This window comes from Balaenoptera acutorostrata, chromosome 4, assembly GCF_949987535.1.
Source record: "Balaenoptera acutorostrata chromosome 4, mBalAcu1.1, whole genome shotgun sequence".
NCBI classification, from domain to species: domain Eukaryota; kingdom Metazoa; phylum Chordata; class Mammalia; order Artiodactyla; family Balaenopteridae; genus Balaenoptera; species Balaenoptera acutorostrata.
In genome coordinates, this window is record NC_080067.1 from 26,839,170 (window position 1) to 26,859,195 (window position 20,026).

Here is a 20,026-nt window from a genome sequence, read left to right on the forward strand (position 1 = left end):
TGGGGGTTTTCTCCAAGCCACCTGGGACACATTCCTAAATTGCTCCCTGGGGGACAGTGTTTCCAACAAGCTAACTGAATCCTTCTGGGGGAAATCCATTTTCTACCAGCTCCTTATATATTTCCAGTGCGAGCTCTGCTTATCACCTGTGTGTCTAAGGAGAGCCTTTAACCACGATTGAGTTGAAATGTGACACAGAGTAACTGATGCTGCTGACGGGAGAGGTGGCCCAATGGGACATGAAACCTGAATTTGGGAGCCACTGCCCTCACGACTCCATCTGGGGCTCAGATATAAGTATAAATTTCGTCCTCTGGGCACCACAGCTCCTTAAGTTCTCTCAAAAGCCCCCTCTCCCCCACCCCAACCCCCCCTTTTTGCTTTGAAACTATAGCTAATATTCTCATTCAACCAATGAACAATTGAGATGGTGTAGAACAGAGGATGAGAGTACAGATTCTGGAGCCTGACTCCCTAGGTTTCCATCCCAACTCAGTTACGTGCTAGTTGAGTCACCTTGACAAATCCTCTAACCCCTCTGTATCTCAGTCTCCTCGTCTATAAAGTGTCCTTCATTGGATTCTACAGTTAAAATACATGAAAAGTGCTTCCAACAAGGCCTGGCACATGGTGAGTACTGTACATGTCTGAAGCTCTTTGAGATGATTACCATCAAGGCATCAAGTACCCAGGAGGACACTTACCCAACTCTTACCAATGATGTCCTCTGAGGAGTAGGATTTAGGAAGGGAGGTTGAAGTGAGGATGTTAATTTCTAACTCATGCACTTCTGTATTGTTTGAATTTATCACTTTTTATTAAAAGCAAAATAAGGGAAAAAATTTAATGGCAATCTGGCTGAGAATATAAAACAATCTCTCCAAACCTCCCACTAAAAGCTAAAAAGACACAAAGATTTTTTTTTTAAATCCTACCCAGATATTTAAAACTAATGTTGCCAATCTAGAACCCATATGAATTTTCTGTACCTACAAGACCAACAAAGGCTGAGTGGGGGAAAAATGGCATCGGTGGTCCATCTGTGCTCCACTTCCCAACGAGTAGCTATTAAGAACTTTTCTTCAGCCCATAGCAATTAAAAAAAAATTTTTTTTAGTAGAATTTTACTTTAATATAAAATGAAAAAAATCCACAAAAACCCAAAGCCCTAATAGGTTAAAACAAGTCAAACAACCATTCCACACAGATAAAACCTTCACAAAAGTCAGCTGAAGTAATCCAGAGCTAAAAGTGAATTGTGCATATTTTCAAGGAAGTCACCAGTCATGTAACACAAACAAATTATTTACACACTTGCAAGCCCTCTAAGAAATGTGCCCCAAGAAGCATTAACTTTGTTTTTTCATGTGCCATCCTGAAGACTTGCACATTTTATTTTTCAGATAATTTAACATTTTTAATAGAGTGTGTTGTCTACCAAGTGGTAATGCTTTGGTACTATTCGTATAGGACTGCTTATCCTAAAGACTTGACATTTCCCCAAGAGGAGCTTCTGCTTTAGAAGTTTCATACCGGGCTTCCCTGGTGGCGCAGTGGTTGCGAATCTGCCTGCTAATGCAGGGGACACGGGTTCGAGCCCTGGTCTGGGAAGATCCCACATGCCACGGAGCAACTAGGCCCGTGAGCCACAACTACTGAGCCTGCACGTCTGGAGCCTGTGCTCCGCAACAAGAGAGGCCGCGATAGTGAGAGGCCCGCGCACCGCGATGAAGAATGGCCCCCCCTTGCCGCAACCAGAGAAACCCCTAGCACAGAAATGGAGACCCAACATAACAATCAATCAATCAATAAATAAATCTTTAAAAACAAAAAAAGAAGTTTCATATAAATTAAAATCTTTATCAAACATCAATATGGAGGGAGTTGACACAGGATGCAACATATACAGTCAAGTTACCTCTGTATATTTAGAAATTACTCTTTCGAGATATTCGCACCAGAGAGCTTAGTCTGTCCTGCTTAATATTCGGTAGTACAGGTTTGAATCATCAGAACCTTGGCAAGACCTTAATATTTCAAAGTTATTAACAACTACCTCTAGGGGCAAGTCCATGTTTACTGAGTTATGACAAATTTATTATAACGAAGGAAAACAAGTATAGCCAGCCAGCTTAAAAAAATGCTCTAACCACTGCTTCTGAATATAGAAAGACTAAAACTACATACATTTATCATACAACAAATCCCATCTCTGTCACCTGAAATTCCCCTAATTTAATTCATTAGAAGGGGATTTTTTTTTTTAATAAATGGATACTAGGAAAGCCCAAGGGGATTTTTTAACAAGACTTAAAAGCACTTTACAGTCACATTCAGCTTTCCTATGAAATACTCAGCATCTCAAATATTGGGTTGGCCAAAAGGTTCGTTTGGGTTTTTCCATGACATCGTACAGAAAAAACCCGAACGAACGTTTTGGCCAACCTGATATTACGTAGACTTCTTTTTTTTTTTCCTTTTAGTAAGCTAGACACTGGCTTCAGAGTTTGTAGAACTGAAGGAAAAATAACCTACTCAAAACTATCCTAAGGGCTGCCCTGGTGGCGCAGTGGTTAATAAGAATCCACCTGCCAATGCAGGGGACACAGGTTCGAGCCCTGGTCCAGGAAGATTCCCCATGCCCTGGAGCAACTAAGTCCGTGCGAGCCTGTGCTCCGCAAGAAGAGAAGCCACTGCAATGAGAAGCCTGCACACCGCAATGAAGAGTAGACCCCACTCGCCACAACTAGAGAAAGCCCACGCACAGCAACGAAGACCCAATGCAGCCAAAAATAGATAAGTAAAATAAATAAATAAATAAAAACTCTATTAAAAAAACCACAACTATTCTAGAAATCGTCTTTTGGCAGAACAGCAGGTATCCAGTTAAAAATAGGAGGGTCATTTTGTTGCTTTGTTTTCCAAAATTTAAATTGTTTTTTGTTTCCTTTCTACATAAACCTCAGTCACCACTCCTGAGTGGAGATGGGCAGAGGCTCTAGCTCCTGCTCCTCCAGCTTCTCAGCAGCTGCTTTCTTATTGCTGCAGCAAGACTTGAATAGATGTGTGTCAGATAAGGACTTCCCCAAGACAGCCTTTATAGATAATGCCACAGCATATTTTCTGTCTTATCCAGTATGTGAGATCCAAAATGGAAAACACTGGCATTCTGTTAGAGCCAGAAGCCATCTCTGTATCTGAGCCATCATCTGACTGTTACTATAACGAGGAGATTGAGCTGAAAAGGCACTTGAGGTGGTACTGTGAGCATCAGCATTACGACGTTTAAATTCCTTCGGCAGTTTACTGATCTGGTTGCTTTTTATCCTGTTTCCAGATAGGGTTTTCACTTTCTTCGGTTTCAGTGTAGTCTTTAGACTGGGTCCTGCCCTTGCATCTACCACGTGATTCCGGTTTTGTTTTTTTTTGTTTTTTTTTGATTCTGCTGGTAATTTCTTCCATCTTTTCACAGCAGGACACAGGCATTACAGATGTCTCCTGATCAAGTCTCGTGTAACCGAAAGCAGCTCTGGAAGTCCTTTTCATAGAGTTTACTGTCAGTGAATCGGGAACTGGAGGATTTAGCTCTGCAAATACAGTAGCCCTCTATATTTTGGTATATCTTTGGCTTGTGAAAACCAAACACTTCTTCTGGGCAATAGTCTTCCAAAAGCAGCCAATCCACATGCAATAACGTTCCTGAGGTGTGGAGTGCATGCCAAACCAACCCCCCCTCCAATCGCTCCCTCCTCCTCAACTGCCATGTCTAGAACGATTGTCTCCTGCAGTTCAGCAGCAATTAAAATTTGAGGTTAGTACCAATCAGGAAATAGAGTAGCAGTCCCCTCTACTTCACAATGAGCTTATTTGTTTGTTTTGAGCCAAGCAACCAGTTGTGGCCACCCACAGTTTCCCCATCAGTTTCTCTTTCTATTTTCAGTTAAAAACTACAGCTCCCAGAAGACCCCTCGGTAGGAATGGGGGTCTGGAAGAGGTACAGGTGTGCCTGACACTAAAGCAAGGTCAGTTAGCCCCACCCACCCTGCCTTAATATCATTCTGGAAAAGCAGCTAGAAGCTTGCTTGTTTAAGGGGCAAGGGCTCAAGAAACCTCGTCTTTGTGCTGGTCTTGAAGGAATCACTTAAAGACATTAGCCAACAGGAATGAGGAAGGAAAATTATAAAAAAGCTGGCAGATGACACAGTACAGTGGAACCTCAACAAACATGACAGCCAGCTAACCCTGGAATCCACACAAGAATGAAGGCCTCAGCAACCACACCCCAGTGGGCGGCCCCAGGGGCTACCAGACGGGATGTGCAGGGGGCAGAGTCTCCTTCCACGATGCCATCTGAATGAGGTTCCAAAGTAAACGGTCACATTACGAATTGCTATTGCTCTTACAGGAATAATTTACTCCACATAAGAACTTGGGCTCCCTCCTTAGCAGTTTCAGAAGCTTCATTGAATGTAATTACCGCAGCATTCACTATGCCAAAAACATGGAGCTACAGCCATTGTCTTAAAAGAAATACATCTAAAATGGTGCAGGCACTTTGGAAAACAGTCTAGCAGTTACTCCAAAGGTTAAACATTGAATTATCATATGACCCAGCAATGACACTCCCAAGTATATTCCCAAGAGAAGTGAAAACATACCTGCATGCTAAAACTTGCACACAAATATTCATGGCAGGATTATCTATGACAGCCAAAAAGTGGAAACAATCCAAATGGCCATCAATTGAGAATGGATAAACAAAATGTGATATAGTCATATGACGGACTATTATTCAGTCATAAAAGGGAATGAAGTACTGATGTGTGCTGCAACATGAATGAACCTTGAAAACATTATGCTTAGTGAAAGAAACCAGACACAAAAGACCACATATTATATAATTCTATTTATATGAAAAGTCCAGATTAGGCAAATCCATAGAAAGTAGATTAGTGGTTGGCAGAGGATAGGGAGAGAGGAGAATGGGAATGACTGATAACAAGTGTGGGCTTTCTTTTTGGGTGAGGAAAGTGTTCTGGAATTAGGTAGTGGTGATGGCTCTACGACCATCAGAATATACTAAAAACCACTAAACTGTACACTATACATAGGTGAATTTTATGGCATGTGAAAGATCCCTCAATAAAACTGCGGTAAAGAAAGATAGAACTAACCCCCCCACCAAAAGTTAATACAAGGGTTTGGGGGAAGTATGGCCAGGGTGTGAATTTTTATTTCTACTTTTTGGAGTTTCATTTGTTTGTTTTTTTCAAAATTTCCCTCTCTAATGTGCAGCTATTACTTCACTAACTGAAGCTCTGGGATCAGAGAGATTCTGCTGGATTCAAATCCAATCTCTTTCTGGATGAACTGGATAATCTTGGGCAAGTCAATTATTCTAAATCTCAGTCTCCTCATGAAAAATTGGGGGAATAATATCAATGGCCTCATAGGGCAGTTGTGAGAGTTTAATAAGAGAATGCTGTAGATCAGAGCCTGGCATATTAGTAAGTGCTCAAGCAATATTAGCTGCTGCCAGTTTTGCTATTAAGAATACAATGCAGTAAAATAATATTACTAATTATCATAGGTAGCACTTACATAGCACTGCTGTGGTGCTTTACATAATTTTAAGGTGTTTAGTCCCCACAACTGCCTTGTGAGGTAGGTATTCTTATGCCCATTTTACAGATGAGCATTTACTGTGGAGTAGATGCACACTTGCCAGTGACATGCAGTCTGTACATTCTGTGGGAATTTAGGAGCAGGTAATGAGCATAGAGAGCTAAGGCAATCAGGGAGGACTTCGTGAAGGAAATGGCCCTGGAAGGAAAGGAAGGTGAGCCCTGGATAATCCCACATGGGTGGGAAAGTGTGGTGAGGACCTTGCAGGTGAAATGGAAGTTACCAAACAAAGAGGCAGGAAATATCAACACTTGTTCATTGTGGGTGATGAATACAGATTATGTGTTATATTATTTCCTGCACTTCTGCACCTTAGAAATAATTACTAATTAACAAAAATTTTAAATATTTAATCATGTTGTAGAGGGATAAAACATTTTCTTTCCCTCAGTCTTTGACCTTCTTGTATATACATACAAGAAAAAACTAGCTGGTTAGAAAAATGAGTAAATGCCAGTTTTCTTTATTCTTTCTAAAATGAAGAATATTTATTCTACACTAATAGAATACTACACTAAGCATTGTCTGTAAACACCGTTTGTGATCCTGTACGAGTGTCTGTACAAGCCTTTCCATGCACTGAGTGCTACTCTGAGGTAGACACCAGGAAGCATAAATGTTGGGTTATAGATCCAATTATTAAAACATGAATCAAGCAGGGGCCAATGGGAAATTTCTGTACCTCCCTTTCAATTTTGTTGTGAACGTCAAACAGCTCTAAAAAAAAAGTCTAAAAAAGTAAATCAGAGACTGGGCAGGCTCGCGTCCCAACTCCGCTTGCGTACCGGGCATCCAGGTCGTTTCTCACGTGGTCGGGGCCGGGAGCGTGAAGTTCGAATCCGCTTGTCTGCGCGGGTCCAGGCGGCACCCGGCGCAGCCCTCCGGGCGGGCGAACTAGGTGCGAGGACCTGGTGACCCACTACCCTCCGGGCACGCTCTCTAGCCCCGCCTCCCGGCCCCTTCCATTGAGAAACCCCTTAGCGATCACGTGAAAGAGGCATGCCGGCTGCTTGACGTCACGCAGTGCGGACCAATGGTAGCTTCTGTTTATATCGCGGGTGGGGGGAGGGTCAGAATATTCACGCCCCGCTGCCGCCGCGTCGCCCTCCTGCGCGGGTGGTGAAAACCTAGCCAGGGTGGGAGGCGGCGTGGCTGCAGCGCGGCGGGGAGGGCCCCGCCGGTCGCCTTCTGCAGCCGCGTCTCCGTCAGTTCCCGTCGCCGTCACTGGGGCGCCGTGCGGCTCCAGTCCGGGGCGGAAGCTGCGGCCGTCGCGGCGGCCGGATCCGCGTCCCGCCTCAACGCCCGGAGGACATGCGGGAGAGAGAATGAGCCAGAGGGACACGCTGGTGCATCTGTTTGCCGGAGGGTACGTCCCAGGAGGGGCTTGCAGACTGGGGCTGAGGGCGCTGGGCTGAGGCCGAGGGCCGTGGCCTGAGACGCGGGAGAGAAGGGAGAAGGGGCTTCAGCGCCGGGGACCGAGAGAGTGAGGCCCGGGCGGGGAGGGGTGAGGGGACTGGAGCCGGGGGAGCTGAGGGAGCCCACGGGACTGAGGCTGAGGCGGGGAGGGGTGGGAGGGCGAAGTCGGCAGGATGTCAGGCTTTGGGCCCGCGGAACCGGAGCGAGGCCTAGGGAGTGGCCGGCGGGGCTGGCGTCCACGCAGGCCCAGTCCACGCGCCGCGGCCTAGCGGACGTCGGGGATGCGGGGCCGCGGAAGGCCAGTAACTGCAGGCCTCACGTAGGTTGCTCGGCCGGGGCGGCGTGGGGGGGTGGAGCGGGAAGTGCGGAGGCCGAGGACAAAATGGGCGCCGGGCCTCCTCCTCCTTCCGTCCCTGGCGCGCGGGCTGCGGGGCTGCCTCACGTCGCTCACGCCCCGCCTCGGATCTCCGGCAGCTGATTTCCGGGCCCTCCTTGGCCCCGGTGGGTCGTCTGGGGGCTTCCGGCGCCAACGGGAAGGCTTTGGGGTTCTGTCGCCCGTAATAACTGTAGGTTTCTAGATCTTGGAAAATTTCCTTTCTCCAGGTTGCGAGATGCGCTACAAAGCGGCAGTGCTTCTGGGGTCGGATTCTATTCCTGAAAACCAGGCGTCTTGCACACCCGCTGCTTTTCGTCTGCTTAAAAGGAGAAAGTGAGGGGTAGGGGAGAGGTCAGAAGCTTTGGCAGTAGTTACTATGTGTACAACATTAAGACTAAACTTAAAGTCTCAGTTCCCTGATTGCCAGCTTGAGTGCTACAGATCTTTTGTTCAGCCAGTTTAGTCTCCTTTTTAGGTTGTTCTTTCCAAATTATTTGGAGAGTCGTAGCAATTTTAAATTTAGGAGTTACTTCTTATCTGTAGGATCATAGTCTTATCAAAAATGGCTACGGTGAATTATGCTGAGGCTCTTCTCTGCCATTATGACCATATAAAGTCGCATCCCTTTAAAGCATACAGTTTTTTTTTAAATCGACTACTTTAAGAATATTAAAGTAATACACGGCGGTTCTATTCACAGTGGCTTGATTGGAGTTAAACGTATGGACTCTATTGCCGGTGATGACAGTACTTTCCTTGAGTTGGCACGTTCATTGAAGAAACATTTATTGTACACCGATTATGGGCCAGGCACTGTTCTGGCATTAAAATACTTTTCATTTAATACTGTTCATTTAATTCATGAGACAGGGTTTAGGCAGGGTTTGCTTTCTATATTTCTGATACGTAAGAATAATCTTGGCAAATTAAATCATTTTTTAAAAACCATTAGCCACGTAGATGTTCTTGTAAAGATGTCTTGTGCAAATAATTGGGTTCCCTCCTGTAACTAGATCATAAGGTAATTTTTGAATGTTAGGAGACCACACATCTACTTTTGGCCACTATTTTGAGTGAAAAGTGGACACGCTCTTTGATTTTAATTCATCTTCATCTGTAAAATGAGGACGTTGTACTAAATGATTTCTAAGGCCCTATTCTAGGTCCTAACATTTTTACTGCTCTGCATTCAAGATTCAGGTGTCAAGTTTTGTTAAAAATAGGGCACATTTATTTGAAATGTTAGCTTGATTGCACTAACTTCTCAGTTTGGATTAAGATCATCAGCCACGTTGTTGTTATTAATGCATGTAAAGGCCCTTATGGTTAGCGTTTTCTTTAAAAACAGAAATGGGGCATTTTTGCAGCATCTAAACCCAAATAGATTTAGGAGCCCCTCTACCCCCCAAAAAAGAACCTAGCATATGCAGGTTTTTTAGAGTATTAAATGAAGTACTTGTTTATAGGGCCTGACACAAGATAGGTACTCAGCCTTATAAATTTTCTTCTTTTGCATCCCATCTCGATTTTATGTTTATATGTGGTCTCATAAGTCATTTCAGTAAAACTTGGCTTACCTTTTTTAGAGAAACAGTAGAACTAGGAAGGATGGTAAAGATCATCTGGTTTAGCCCCTTCAAAATATGGGAAAATACTGGGCTTCCGTGGTGGCGCAGTGGTTGAGAGTCTGCCTGCCAATGCAGGGGACACGGGTTTGAGCCCTGGTCCGGGAAGATCCCACGTGCCGCGGAGCAACTAGGCCCGTGCACCACAATTACTGAGCCTGCGCGTCTGGAGCTTGTTCTCCGCAACAAGAGAGGCCGCGAGAGTGAGAGGCCCGCGCGCCGCGATGAAGAGTGGCCCCCGCTCACCGCAACTAGAGAAAGCCCTCACACAGAAACGAAGACCCAACACAGCCAAAAATAAATAAATAAATAATTAAAAACAAAATATGGGAAAATACCAAGGTATAAAAAATTTACTTACCCAACATTAAACAGCTTTTCATACATGTAAAATGAGAGTTAAAATAATCTCTGAAGAACCTCCCAGCTCTATATTAAATAAAATCATTTAGAATAGATTTCTGTATGAAATTTCTATTTCTGTGTGAAATTTCTATAGAATATTCTGGAAGTCTGTATGCTAAGCATTATGGAAATGCAAACTGAGTTGTGGGTAACGTTGTTAATTGAAGATGTCTAGTATATCTCAAAGTTGCATATTTAGGCAATTAATTTTTGGATGTTCTTAGAAAACTAGATTTCATTTTTTTATCATGATAGAATTATGTAAATTAGGAGTTAGGAAACTTATTTTTTACTTTAATAATAACAAGATAGAGAAAAGGAGAGAGATCTTTGTATTAGCCGTTGTGCAAGAACCAGTAACCTTTCACAGTGGCATTTAATCTTTAGACAAAAATTGTCTTAAGATGGAGCCTTTGGATTGTTTTCCTGATGGTTATAATTGTATTTATTCAAATATGTGTTTATCAGGATCTCAGATTTCTAGTAGCCTTATAGATGTATTATTAAATCAGGAAAACTTGAAACAGACTAGCACTGGACCTTGGGTCTGGGTGACCGACTCACATGCATAACTCGTGCTTTCTTTAACACACCCTTTGGTCCCATTATGTTTTTGTCAGGGTTAATATTCAGAGTTTGTAAGGTCATCGGTTAGGTTGATTGAGTTACGGAGGCTACTCACAACTGCCCAAAAAGGGTGTAAATATGATTTAATTTTAGCTATGCTTTTAATAACACTATATGTTTGTGTATGAAGACATAAGCAGTGTGTTTTTAAATTCTTTGATAGATCTACATTGTTTAGTTGTGTGTCAGCTGCATATGTCCACCAAGAGGCAGTTTGGGTTTTTTTCCATTTGAGAGAGAGATTGCCTCAAATGGGAGGAATAAACCTTCAACATTTAAGTGGATGAATTTCCTTCCTTTATAGCTCCTGTGACAGTGAGAGCTTAATACATATAGTTAGTAATTTCAGATTATCTAAGAAATGGTTTATTTTTATATTCTGGAATTAATCAATCTATTTACCAAACCATTTATTTTTCATTTATTCAGTAAGAAACTCCATTTGGGTGTCAGATAACGTCGATTCTGTAGAAATTTTGTCATAATATTTGTTAAATTACTTCACCTGTTTCCTTGTAAAATCAGTGCAGAAGTAGACTACTTAAAAGTGTAATGTGGTTTATTTATACTTTGTCTACATTTTTTTATTAGCCTTATTTCCATAATTTTTATAACCTTTTTCTTCTTTTTTTTCTTTTTAAAAATACATTTTAATTCTTACTAATAGATTGCAAGACTAAGGTAATTTGCTTATCCTGATGTATTCTCAAACTTATTTTCCTGTAAGGGGATTAGTGTAGTATATAGCATTGTGGGTCAGGGACCCCTGGGAGTTTCCAAGACCTTTTTGGTGGTCTGAGACGTTAAAGCTCTTCTCATAAAAATACTAACACATTATTTGCCTTTTCACTTTGTTGACATTTGGACTGATGGTGCCAAAGCGATGACTGGTGAAGCGCTGTTACCTTAGCATACGTCAAGGCAGCATCACCAGACTGTGCTAGTAGTCACTAGCACTTGCAATTTAAAAACACAGGGTCTCTTAAGAATGTTCTTGAAGCAGTAAAAATTAATGTTTTAAATCTTGACTCTTGGGGGCTTCCCTGGTGGCGCAGTGGTTGAGAATCTGCCTGCCAATGCAGAGGACACGGGTTCGAGCCCTGGTCTGGGAGGATCCCACGTGCCGCGGAGCAACTAGGCCCGTGAGCCACAATTGCTGAGCCTGCGCGTCTGGAGCCTGTGCTCCACAACAAGAGAGGCCGCGATAGTGAGAGGCCCGCGCACCGCGATGAAGAGTGGCCCCCACTTGCCGCAACTAGAGAAAACCCTCGCACAGAAACGAAGACCCAACACAGCCATAAATAAATTAAATAAATTAATTAATTAAATTAAATTAAAAAAAAAATACAAGGTGCTATAGAAGCACTTTAAAAAAAAAAATTAAATCTTGACTCTTGGGATTTCCCTGGTGGTCCCGTGGTTAAGACTCCACGCTTCCACTGCAGGGACAGTGGGTTCAATCCCTGGTCAAGGAACTAAGATCCCACATGCCACGTGGCACGGCCCAAAAAAAAAAAAAATCTTGACTCTTGAGTATACATCTTCATTTCATATTCTGTTTGGAAAATGGGAAACATGAGTAAAGCATTTCTACAACTGTTTCTGCCTCAAGCTGAACTAGCGTCTTTTTTCATGAGAACCACTCTTGAAAGAACAATTGATAGACGATGACAATTCAGGCTTGAATATTTGGCAGACATTTTCTCAAAAAATGAAGGAAGTGGGCCTGTTGGTTCAAGGAAAACCACAACAAATGATAACATTTGTTGCCATATGATAAAATTTGAGTTTTCAAGCAAAAATTAGAATTTTTGAAATCTTTTTTTTTTTTTTAATCATTTATTTATTTATGGCTGCGTTGGGTCTTCGTTGCTGGGCACGGGCTTTCTCTAGTTTCAGTGAGCGAGGGCTACTCTTCGTTGTGGTGCGCGGGCTCCTCATTGCTGTGGCTTCTCCCGTTGCTGAGCGTGGGCTCTAGGCACATGGGTTTCAGTAGTTGTGGCTCACGGGCTCAGTAGTTGTGGCTCGCGGGCTCTAGAGCGCAGGCTCAGTAGTTGTGGCGCACGGCTTAGTTGCTCCGCAGCATGTGGGATCTTTCAGGACCAGGGCTCGAACCCATGTCCCCTGCATTGGCAGGCGGATTCTTAACCACTGCGCCACCAGGGAAGTCCCTTGAAATCTTGAATAGATAGAAAATGTAATTTTTAAAATATTGTATCACAAAACGTATCTACACTTGGAAGACCTGTATAATCCAGTGAACCAATATTTTTCAAATAACCAATGCATGATGTTATAGAGTAGTGCATAGATAAAGATTCAGAATGTAAAATAAAGCAATGGATTTTAATGTAACAATATGAAAAGTTTATTGGTATAGTTCAGATTCCATATTGCAGCTAATTTCAAGAGCCTACCACATGCCCAGTTTTAATGTAATATTGAAAAATATCCACAGTTATCTGAAAGGAGGTGTTGAATTGTTAACACTAAGTAAATTATATCATTAATTAAAAGGTTTCAGTGCCATGGTTGGGGAAAAGGTGGAGTAGGATAAAGGGGAATAATGGGGGTGCACTGTAGTTTCAAGTAGGAGGATAGTGGAGTCTTTTTGAGAAGGTGACTTTTGAACAAAGACCTGGAGTGGAGAGAGTTAACTATTCAGAGGGAACAGGCAGTGAAAAGACCCTGAGTAGGGTAGGAGCACTGAAATGAGGCAAGTATAGCCAGAGTAGTAGGCCATTGTTAGGCCATTGAAGATCTTTGGCTTTTTTTCTGAAATGGGAAGAGTCATTGCAGGAGTTTTAAAGCCAAATTCTGGTCGCACCATGCTTAGAATAGACTGTACGTAGGGCAGGGCCAGAAGTAGGGAAATGATTTGGCTACTGGAGTAATCAAAATGAGAGGTAATGGTTCTTCAGAGAAGGCTGTAATGTACTATATGTGGTGTGTGAAGAAAAGTCAAGAATAACTCCATGGTTTTTACTTTAGGCACCTAGAGGGAGGGAATTGCTGTTAACTGAGATGGGAAGGTTGTGGATGGAATAAGGTTGGGTTGGGGGAAGATCAGTATGTAGTTCCATTTAAGACGAAAATTTGAGAAGTAGAGAAGTCAAAAAGCCAGTTGTGGGCTTCCCTGGCGGCGCAGTGGTTGAGAATCTGCCTGCCAATGCAGGGGACACGGGTTCGAGCCCTGGTCTGGGAAGATCCCACATGCCGCGGAGCAACTAGGCCAGTGAGCCACAATTACTGAGCCTGCGCTTGTGGAGCCTGTGCTCCACAATGAGAGGCCGCGATAATGAGAGGCCCGCGCACCGCGATGAAGAGTGGCCCCCACTTGCCGCAACTAGAGAAAGCCCTCACACAGAAACCAAGACCCAACAGAGCCATAAATAAATTAATTAATTAAAAAAGTTGTTATCACAAGAAAAAATGTGTAATTTAAAAAAAAAAAAAAAAAGCCAGTTGTTTAGGTGGATGGATATATTAGGTAACTCCAGGAAGGAGCTCTGGACTAGAGAGAACACATTTAATAGTTAGTGGAACATAGATGATGACATGAGCCTAGACGAGGTCACTAAGGGAGTGAATATAGAGCAGAAGAGAGGAAATTTCAGCAAAAGAGATCAGAAGAAGAGCAGGAACCAGCAAAGTAGACTTAAAAAGTGACCAAGAAAATGTGTTCTGAAAGTCAAATGAAGAAACAAATATACAGTATTTAGGAAGGACATATGTTATTGTCCATTAAGATGAGGTCTGAGAGCTATTAATTATTGAATTTAACAATTGTGGAGACCTTTGGTTACCTTGATCAGCAGTTTCCAAGGCAGAGCAGGGGGAGGGAAATCTGATGGGAGTGGGAGAGAAATTAGAGACAGTAAATAGGATTTTGAGATTTGTTGCAAAGGGGGATCAAAGAAACAACGCAGTAATTTGGGTCGGGGGGGGGTTACTTGCACTAAAACTACCACATACCCTCAGCATATTTCGCTTCTATAGTGAATTTTAGTCCTGATATCATTGTTTTTCCTTACATTAAAGACTATACATCTACATCTTGCGCTGTATGATAATGGCTTTCCTCTGTGTTTCCATGTTTATGAAAGTTGTTGGTTAACATTTTCTTTTTTTTCAGTTTATCAGTGTTTTGATTTTGCTTTAGCATTTCGAATAGGCCTAGCTTGTTAATTTTTTTCCTGCATGAGAAACACTACATGTACCCCAGCCAAATACCATTATTTTCAACCACTCTTATATCCGACTTTTCGTAAGTTAGTCTGTCGAGTATGTAGACTATGTCCTTCATTCTTCAAGAACTTGTTTCTTGCCCGAACATTAAAGCTTCAGAAGAAATAACCTCTACAAATATACTATCAGAGAAACAATCTTTAGTAAGACTTCCTAAATGATTTTTATGGAATTTCAGAGACAGGCTACATGTTTTGAGATTGCAAAACTCTATAGCTAACATTTCTTTTTTTTTTTTTTAATTTTTTAAAATATTTATTTATCTAATTTTGGCTGTGTCAGGTCTTAGTTGCAGCAGGAGGGCTCTTCGTTGCTGCACACGGGCTTCTCTCTAATTGTGGCACCCTGTCTCCAGAGCATGTGGGCTCAGTAGTTGCAGCACGCGGCTTGGTTGCCCCGTGGCATGTGGGATCTTAGTTCCCTGACCAGGGATTGAACCCTTGTCCCCTGCATTGGAAGGCGGATTCTTAACCACTGGACCACCAGGGAAGTCCCTATAGCTAACATTTTAATGAATCTCTTTCTTAATGGTATTTCTTAATTTGACTAATGCCCTAATTAGGAAATTACAGGGGAGTGTTATCTGCAGCAGAAAAATGACAAAATATTTTAACCTATTCACTTTGCTTTACAAAGCTAGACACTGCGGTTGCCTGACAAAATAGTTTTGTTTAATGTTAACAGAAATATATTTCTAAAGTACCTACATATACATATACATGTGTGTATATACGTACACACACATACACACAAATATTGTGGACCCAATCAGAATAGATTTGTCCATTTATAAATTAATCTTGCCTATTCAAAACAAGTGTCCTGATCCATACATGCTCAAAAGGTCAGAATCAAAGATAATGTGTAACAGCCACAGTCTTGGAATCCCGTTTCTTTTCCTTGACCCGTCCTTTCCTTAGCAGAAACCTGGGGCACCTTAAATTCCTCCATAGGTGTGGCTAGTAAAGTTCTCTAAAGCCAGGGGAACTGAATCTAGTGGTTCAGGCCCTTGGGGCTATCCTGCTGATCAGGTTTTGCATCTGCACTGACCTAGGGATTTATGACTCTTGGCATCATGGCTGAACTGATCTGCTTGTTACTCATATTTACTTAGTGAACAATTTCTTTTTCCCCTTCCCTATCTTCCCCCAACCTCCCACATTTCTGATTTTTGTGTTGCTGTAACTTGGGTGAGGGAGAGTATTTTAGTGCCCTCAGAGTCCTTTCTCTTTCTTAAAGATCTATTTTCCCAGATTTTTTTGTTTTGTTTTTTTAACCAGTTTCTTGGTTACATTGTGCCTAGCTTCAAAAAAAAAAAAAAAATTTCCATTCTAAGCAGCTTTTAGCCGTTGCTTTACTCAAGGAATCCATAGCCCTTGAGTAGTTAGAACCCCTGGCATGTCAAAAAATTTTATCTTCATTATATACAGTAAACAAGTAGAAGCAACACTTGAAAGTTCTGAGACATTTACACTCCCAAATTACCATAGGCTAAAAATGTGTCTACATTCCAGTAAATTCCTGGGGTGACTTGATTTACTTATTGTATAATTTCTCAAACATCATGAAAATAGAATAGTTTTAAATGTCTTGTAAAGGTGTTTCATGATAACCATGTTAAACAATTCTTAAATATTCTGTAAAATCAATGCATAGTTATATGATAACCTCTTACCAAGCAACCTTGGCCTCTTTAAAAGGTATGACATTTGCCTTTGAAACTTTAAAATTAGCATTGATCCAAATAGTTTTACGAAGAATACATAGTTGAGGTTTTCTAACGTGAATATACCAAGGGTATAGGGGCATTTAACAGTTTTATTTGATTCATAACCTTAGAAACCCCCTTTCTAGATTTTTTTTTTAATTATTTATTTATTTATTTTTGGCTGCACTGGGTCTTCATTGCTGCGCGCGGGCTTTCTCTAGTTGTGGCGAGCGGGGGCTACTCTTAGTTGCAGTGCACGGGCTTCTCATTGCGGTGGCTTCTCTTGTTGTGGAGCACGGGCTCTAGGCGCATGGGCTTCAGTAGTTGTGGCACGTGGGTTCAGTAGTTGTGGCTCCCGGGCTCTAGAGCACGGGCTCAGTAGTTGTGGCGCACGGCTTAGTTGCTCCGCAGCATGTGGGATCTTCCGGGACCAGGGCTTGAACCCATGTCCCCTGCATTGGCAGGCGGATTCTTAACCACTGCGCCACCAGAGAAGTTCCCTTTCTAGATTTTTGATGTTACAGAATAACACATTTATATGCTCTTCTGCTATCAAACTTGGCTGTTCTCTCCTTGGAATTCTTTGCTAATCAAAGCATTTAAAGCAAATGAGTGAGAGACTTTGAGTTGTAACTTTTTCTTTTAACAGTAAAGCATCCAGCGTAGTACTTTCGTTAGTAGCAAATTACATTGGTGACACCTTGCAATTGATCTTGACACATTGGCCACATCACTGGATCAGAAGGGACTCAGGACCAGCTAGAAGGCTAGAAATAAAATGAAGCCCTGCTTTAAGGCACTTGCAGTGAGGATGGTGAAGGGAAATAAAAGAAGAAGTTTAGAATGTAGAACCAGTGAGACTTGAGGATTGTCGGATATCAGAAAGCCTCTTTATCCTTTGATCTCCCTTCGAACTGATGATTGTTAGCCTCCAATACCACAGGAGCATGCTTGGTGTGTTAAACTCTAATAATTAGAATTAGAGCAGAGGCCAGTATGGTTGGAACAGAGTGAGTGAGAAGGTGGATAGTAGATGAGATCAGGAGGAATCAGGGAAGATCAGACTGTGTTAGATCTTGTAGGCCATTGTGAGGACTTTGGCTTTTATTCTGAATGACATAGGAAGTCTTTGGAAAGTTTTGAGCAGAGGAGTGACTTGATCTGACAAGATTTTAGTGCAGTCACTCTTATGTGTTGAAGATACATCAGAGGGAGTGGGTTAAGGGTAGAAAAAGAGAGACACTAATTAGGAGGTTACTCCAGTAACCTTGACAAAATATCGTGGCTTAGACCAGGGTGGAAATGGTGAGAGGTGGTCAAGATTCTGGATTTATTTTGGAGTTCTGAGTCAAAGACACTGGCACAAATACATCATTTTTTCAGGGAGTCCATTGGGTCCCAGAAACATCAACCACATTCTCCAGTTAAAAACCCATGCTGTTTTTAAAGGATACTTACTGCTAAAATTATGATTAAACATATATTTAAAAATAAATGTGGAGATTAACCAAGATGGCGGAGTAGAAGGACGTGCTCTCACTCCCTCTTGCGAGAGCACCAGAATCACAACTGGCTGCTGGACAATCATTGACAGGAAGACCCTGGACTTCACCAAGGAGGACACCCCACGTCCAAGGACAGAGGAGAAGCCACAGTGAGACGGTAGGAGGGGCGCAATCAGAGTAAAATCAAATCCCATAACTGCTGGGTGGGTGACTCACAGACTGGCGAACACTTATACCACAGAAGTCCACCCACTGGAGTGAAGGTTCTGAGCCCCACCTCAGGCTTCCCAACCTGGGGGTCCGGCAAAGGGAGGAGGAATTCCTAGAGAATCAGACTTTGAAGTCTAGTGGGAATTGATTGCAGGACTGTGACAGGACTGGGGGAAACAGAGACCCCACTCTTGGAGGGCACACACAAAGTAATGTGTGCATCGGGACCCAGGGGAAGGAGCAGTGACCCTGGGGGAGACTGAACCAGACGTACCTGCTGGTGTTGGGGGGTCTCCTGCAGAGGCGAGTGGTGGCTCTGTTTCACCGTGGGGATAAGGACACTGGCAGCAGAGGTCCTGGGAAGTTCTCCTTGGCGTGAGCCCTCCCAGAGTCTGCCATTAACCCCACCAAAGAGCACGGGTAGGCTCCAGTGTTGGGTTGCCTCAGGCAAAACAACCAACAGGGAGGGAACCCAGCCCCACCCATCAACAGTCAAGTGGATTAAGGTTTTACTGGGCTCTGATCACCACAGCAACAGGGAGGGAACCCAGCCCCACCCATCAACAGTCAAGTGGATTAAGGTTTTACTGAGCTCTGACCGCCACAGCAACAGTCAGCTCTACCCACCACCAGAGCCTCCCATCAAGCCTCTTAGATAGCCTCAACCACCAGAGGGCAGACAACAGAAGCAAGAAAAACTACAATCCTGCAGCCTGTGGACCAAAAACCACAGTTACAGAAAGACAGAGAAGATGAAAAGGCAGAGGGCTATGTACCAGATGAAGGAACAAGAAAAAACCCCAGAAAAACAACTAAATGAAGTGGAGATAGGCAACCTTCCAGAAAAAGAATTCAGAATAATGATAGTGAAGATGATCCAGGACCTCGGAATAAGAATGGAGGCAAAGATTGAGAAGATGCAAGAAATGATTAACAAAGACCTAGAAGAATTAAAGAACAAACAAACAGAGATGACCAATACAATAACTGAAATGAAAACTACACTAGAAGGAATCAATAGCAGAATAACTGAGGCAGAAGAACGGATAAGTGACCTGGAAGACAGAATGGTGGAATTCACTGCTGCGGAACAGACTAAAGAAAAAAGAATAAAAAGAAATGAAGACAGCCTAAGAGACCTCTGGGACAACATTAAACGCAACAACATTCGCATTATAGGGGTCCCAGAAGGAGAAGAGAGAGAGAAAGGACCAGAGAAAATATTTGAAGAGATTATAATCGAAAACTTCCCTAACATGGGAAAGGAAATAGCCACCCAAGTCCAGGAAGCGCAGAGAGTCCCATACAGAATAAACCCAAGGAGAAACACGCCGAGACACATAGTAATCAAAGTGGCAAAAATTAAAGACAAAGAAAAATTATTGAAAGCAGCAAGGGAAAAACGACAAATAACATACAAGGGAACCCCCATAAGGTTAACAGCTGATTTCTCAGCAGAAACTCTGCAAGCCAGAAGGGAGTGGCATGAAATACTTAAAGTGATGAAAGGGAAGAACCTACAACCAAGATTACTCTACCCAGCAAGGATCTCATTTAGATTTGATGGAGAAATCAAAAGCTTTACAGACAAGCAAAAGCTAAGAGAATTCAGCACCACCAAACCAGCTCTACAACAAATGCTAAAGGAACTTCTCTAAGTGGGAAACACAAGAGAAGAAAAGGACCTACAAAAACAAACCCAAAACAATTAAGAAAATGGTCATAGGAACATACATATCGATAATTACCTTAAACGTGAATGGATTAAATGCCCCAGCCAAAAGACATAGACTGGCTGAATGGATACAAAAACAAGACCCATATATATGCTGTCTACAAGAGACCCACTTCAGACCTAGGGACACATACAGACTGAAAGTGAGGGGATGGAAAAAGATATTCCATGCAAATGGAAATCAAAAGAAAGCTGGAGTAGCTATACTCATATCAGATAAAATAGACTTTAAAATAAAGAATGTTACAAGAGACAAGGAAGGACACTACATAATGATCCAGGGATCAATCCAAGAAGAAGATATAACAATTATAAATATATATGCACCCAACATAGGAGCACCTCAATACATAAGGCAACTGCTAACAGCTATAAAAGAGGAAATCGACAGTAACACAATAATAGTGGGGGACTTTAACACCTCACTTACACCAATGGACAGATCATCCAAAATGAAAATAAATAAGGAAACAGAAGCTTTAAATG

At 42.5% G+C, this 20,026-nt stretch overlaps 1 protein-coding gene and 1 pseudogene across 1 annotated transcript in view; one reads left to right on the forward strand and one right to left on the reverse strand.

Moving 5' to 3' along the window:
• Positions 1-2,966: 2,966 nt before the first annotated feature.
• On the reverse strand, positions 2,967-6,477 carry LOC103019335 (SIN3-HDAC complex-associated factor-like; annotated as a pseudogene).
• A 277-nt stretch (positions 6,478-6,754) lies between these two features.
• Positions 6,755-20,026, forward strand: part of SLC25A36 (solute carrier family 25 member 36) — a 49,497-nt gene continuing 36,225 nt past the window's right edge. Inside the window, exon 1 of the mRNA XM_057545083.1 lies at positions 6,755-7,051. Within this exon, the coding sequence (XP_057401066.1) occupies positions 7,011-7,051 (41 nt within the window). The 5' untranslated portion in view covers positions 6,755-7,010. The remainder of the gene's footprint in view (positions 7,052-20,026) is intronic.